The sequence below is a fragment of the Elephantulus edwardii genome, unplaced genomic scaffold (genome assembly GCF_000299155.1).
Source record: "Elephantulus edwardii isolate Elephantulus edwardi_28Jun2011 unplaced genomic scaffold, EleEdw1.0 scaffold00529, whole genome shotgun sequence".
NCBI lineage: Eukaryota > Metazoa > Chordata > Mammalia > Macroscelidea > Macroscelididae > Elephantulus > Elephantulus edwardii.
In genome coordinates, this window is record NW_006400279.1 from 263,712 (window position 1) to 265,213 (window position 1,502).

The window sequence follows — 1,502 nt, forward strand, 5'->3', positions numbered from 1 at the left end:
GATCATGGTTACCCATGGTGGACAGTGTTTGATGGCACTTCCCAATTAAAACAAGCTTGGAAGCAGGAGTGGCATCCACTTCTGAAATGGCTTGCCTCTGGAAACCCTATGAACCTGGAGAAAGCATGAAAGTCATGCAAGTGTTGAGGACCTTTGTTCATAGGGTTGTTATGAGTCTCCTACAACTTGATGGCACTTAACAACAACAACAATGCTTGACAAAGTAGGAGGTCTGCAAAGGAGTGGGAGACTGTTCATGAGGTGGATTGACATGGGGATTGCTCAAATCACAAGATAGTGAAGATAACACTGGCCTGGGCAGTGTTTTCTTCCACAAGTCACCACGGACGTGACGGTAAATTGCAATCCATGCCACCCAACCCCAACCACAGATATACGCAAAGCAATCATGTGCAAACCCTCCACAGACCTTCTCCACGGACAGACTTACCCACCATGAAGTCCATCTCCTCCACGTTGTCCCCGTACAAGCCGTGTTTGCTGACACCCAGGAACTGGGTTGTGGTGGGAAGAGGAGTATGAACGTGGAGGAAGGAGAAAAAGAGCAGGAACGGGTGCTGGCGGTGGCTAAAACACAGAAATTGTGTTGTCTCAAGAGGGTGATGTTTGCAGTTGGAATCAGTCTATCCTTAAGGATGGTGAGATGCACCTTCACGGATCAGATTAAACCTTCCCCAAAGGATTTCTTTATGGAAGTGGGTCACGGCGTCTTTCTTTCTTGGAAGCACGTGGTGAGATCAAATTGTCAATCGTTTGGTTTAAAACTGAGAGCTTTCTTTAGTGCACCATCACTGTCGGGGTGATGGTTCGGTGTCATGGAGTAGAACCTAATTGATCAGAACTCTGTGAAGCACAGATCTGAGCCCTTGTCCTATGCTGGGCCATTCTCACCAGCTCTAACACACTTGAGCTCATTGCTGAAGTCAACTGTGTCAATACACCTGGTTGAGGGTCTTCCTCTCTTTCTCTGAACTTCCATCTTTCTGTACCCCCACCCTTAATATTAAGAGACCCTTAATATTTCAAATATACAATGACAGTGGGTCATAGGGTTGCTACTCGATGGCACTTAAGAACAACAACAAATCCTGCCCTGATACCCATAACCTCAGTCACTGAATCAATCCATCTCATCGAGGGCCTTCCTCTCCTGCGCTGTCCCTCCACCCTCCCAAGCATGATGTCCCTCTTCAAGGACATATCTCTCCTTACAACATGTCCAAAGTTTGTCAGATGAAGCTTCAGAATCTTTACCTCCAAGGAGTAGCCTCATTTCACCCTCTCCAGGATGAATCTGTTTGTTTTCTTGGCAGTCCAGGGTACATTCAATACTCTTCTCCAGCACCACAGCTCAAATGCATCAATTCTTCTCCCCTCCCTAGTCATTGTCCAGCTCTCGGATGTATAGCAAGTCTTTGCTAAGACTTCTCTCTCTTTCTCTCTCTCTCTCTCTCTTCCTCTCTCTCTCTCTCTCTCTCTCT

At 46.8% G+C, this 1,502-nt stretch overlaps 1 protein-coding gene across 1 annotated transcript in view; it reads right to left on the reverse strand.

Moving 5' to 3' along the window:
* Positions 1 to 1,502, reverse strand: part of ARSF (arylsulfatase F) — a 38,407-nt gene that overhangs the window by 27,038 nt on the left and 9,867 nt on the right. Inside the window, exon 6 of the mRNA XM_006903181.1 lies at positions 448 to 588. Coding sequence (XP_006903243.1) covers positions 448 to 588 — 141 coding nt within the window. The remainder of the gene's footprint in view (positions 1 to 447; positions 589 to 1,502) is intronic.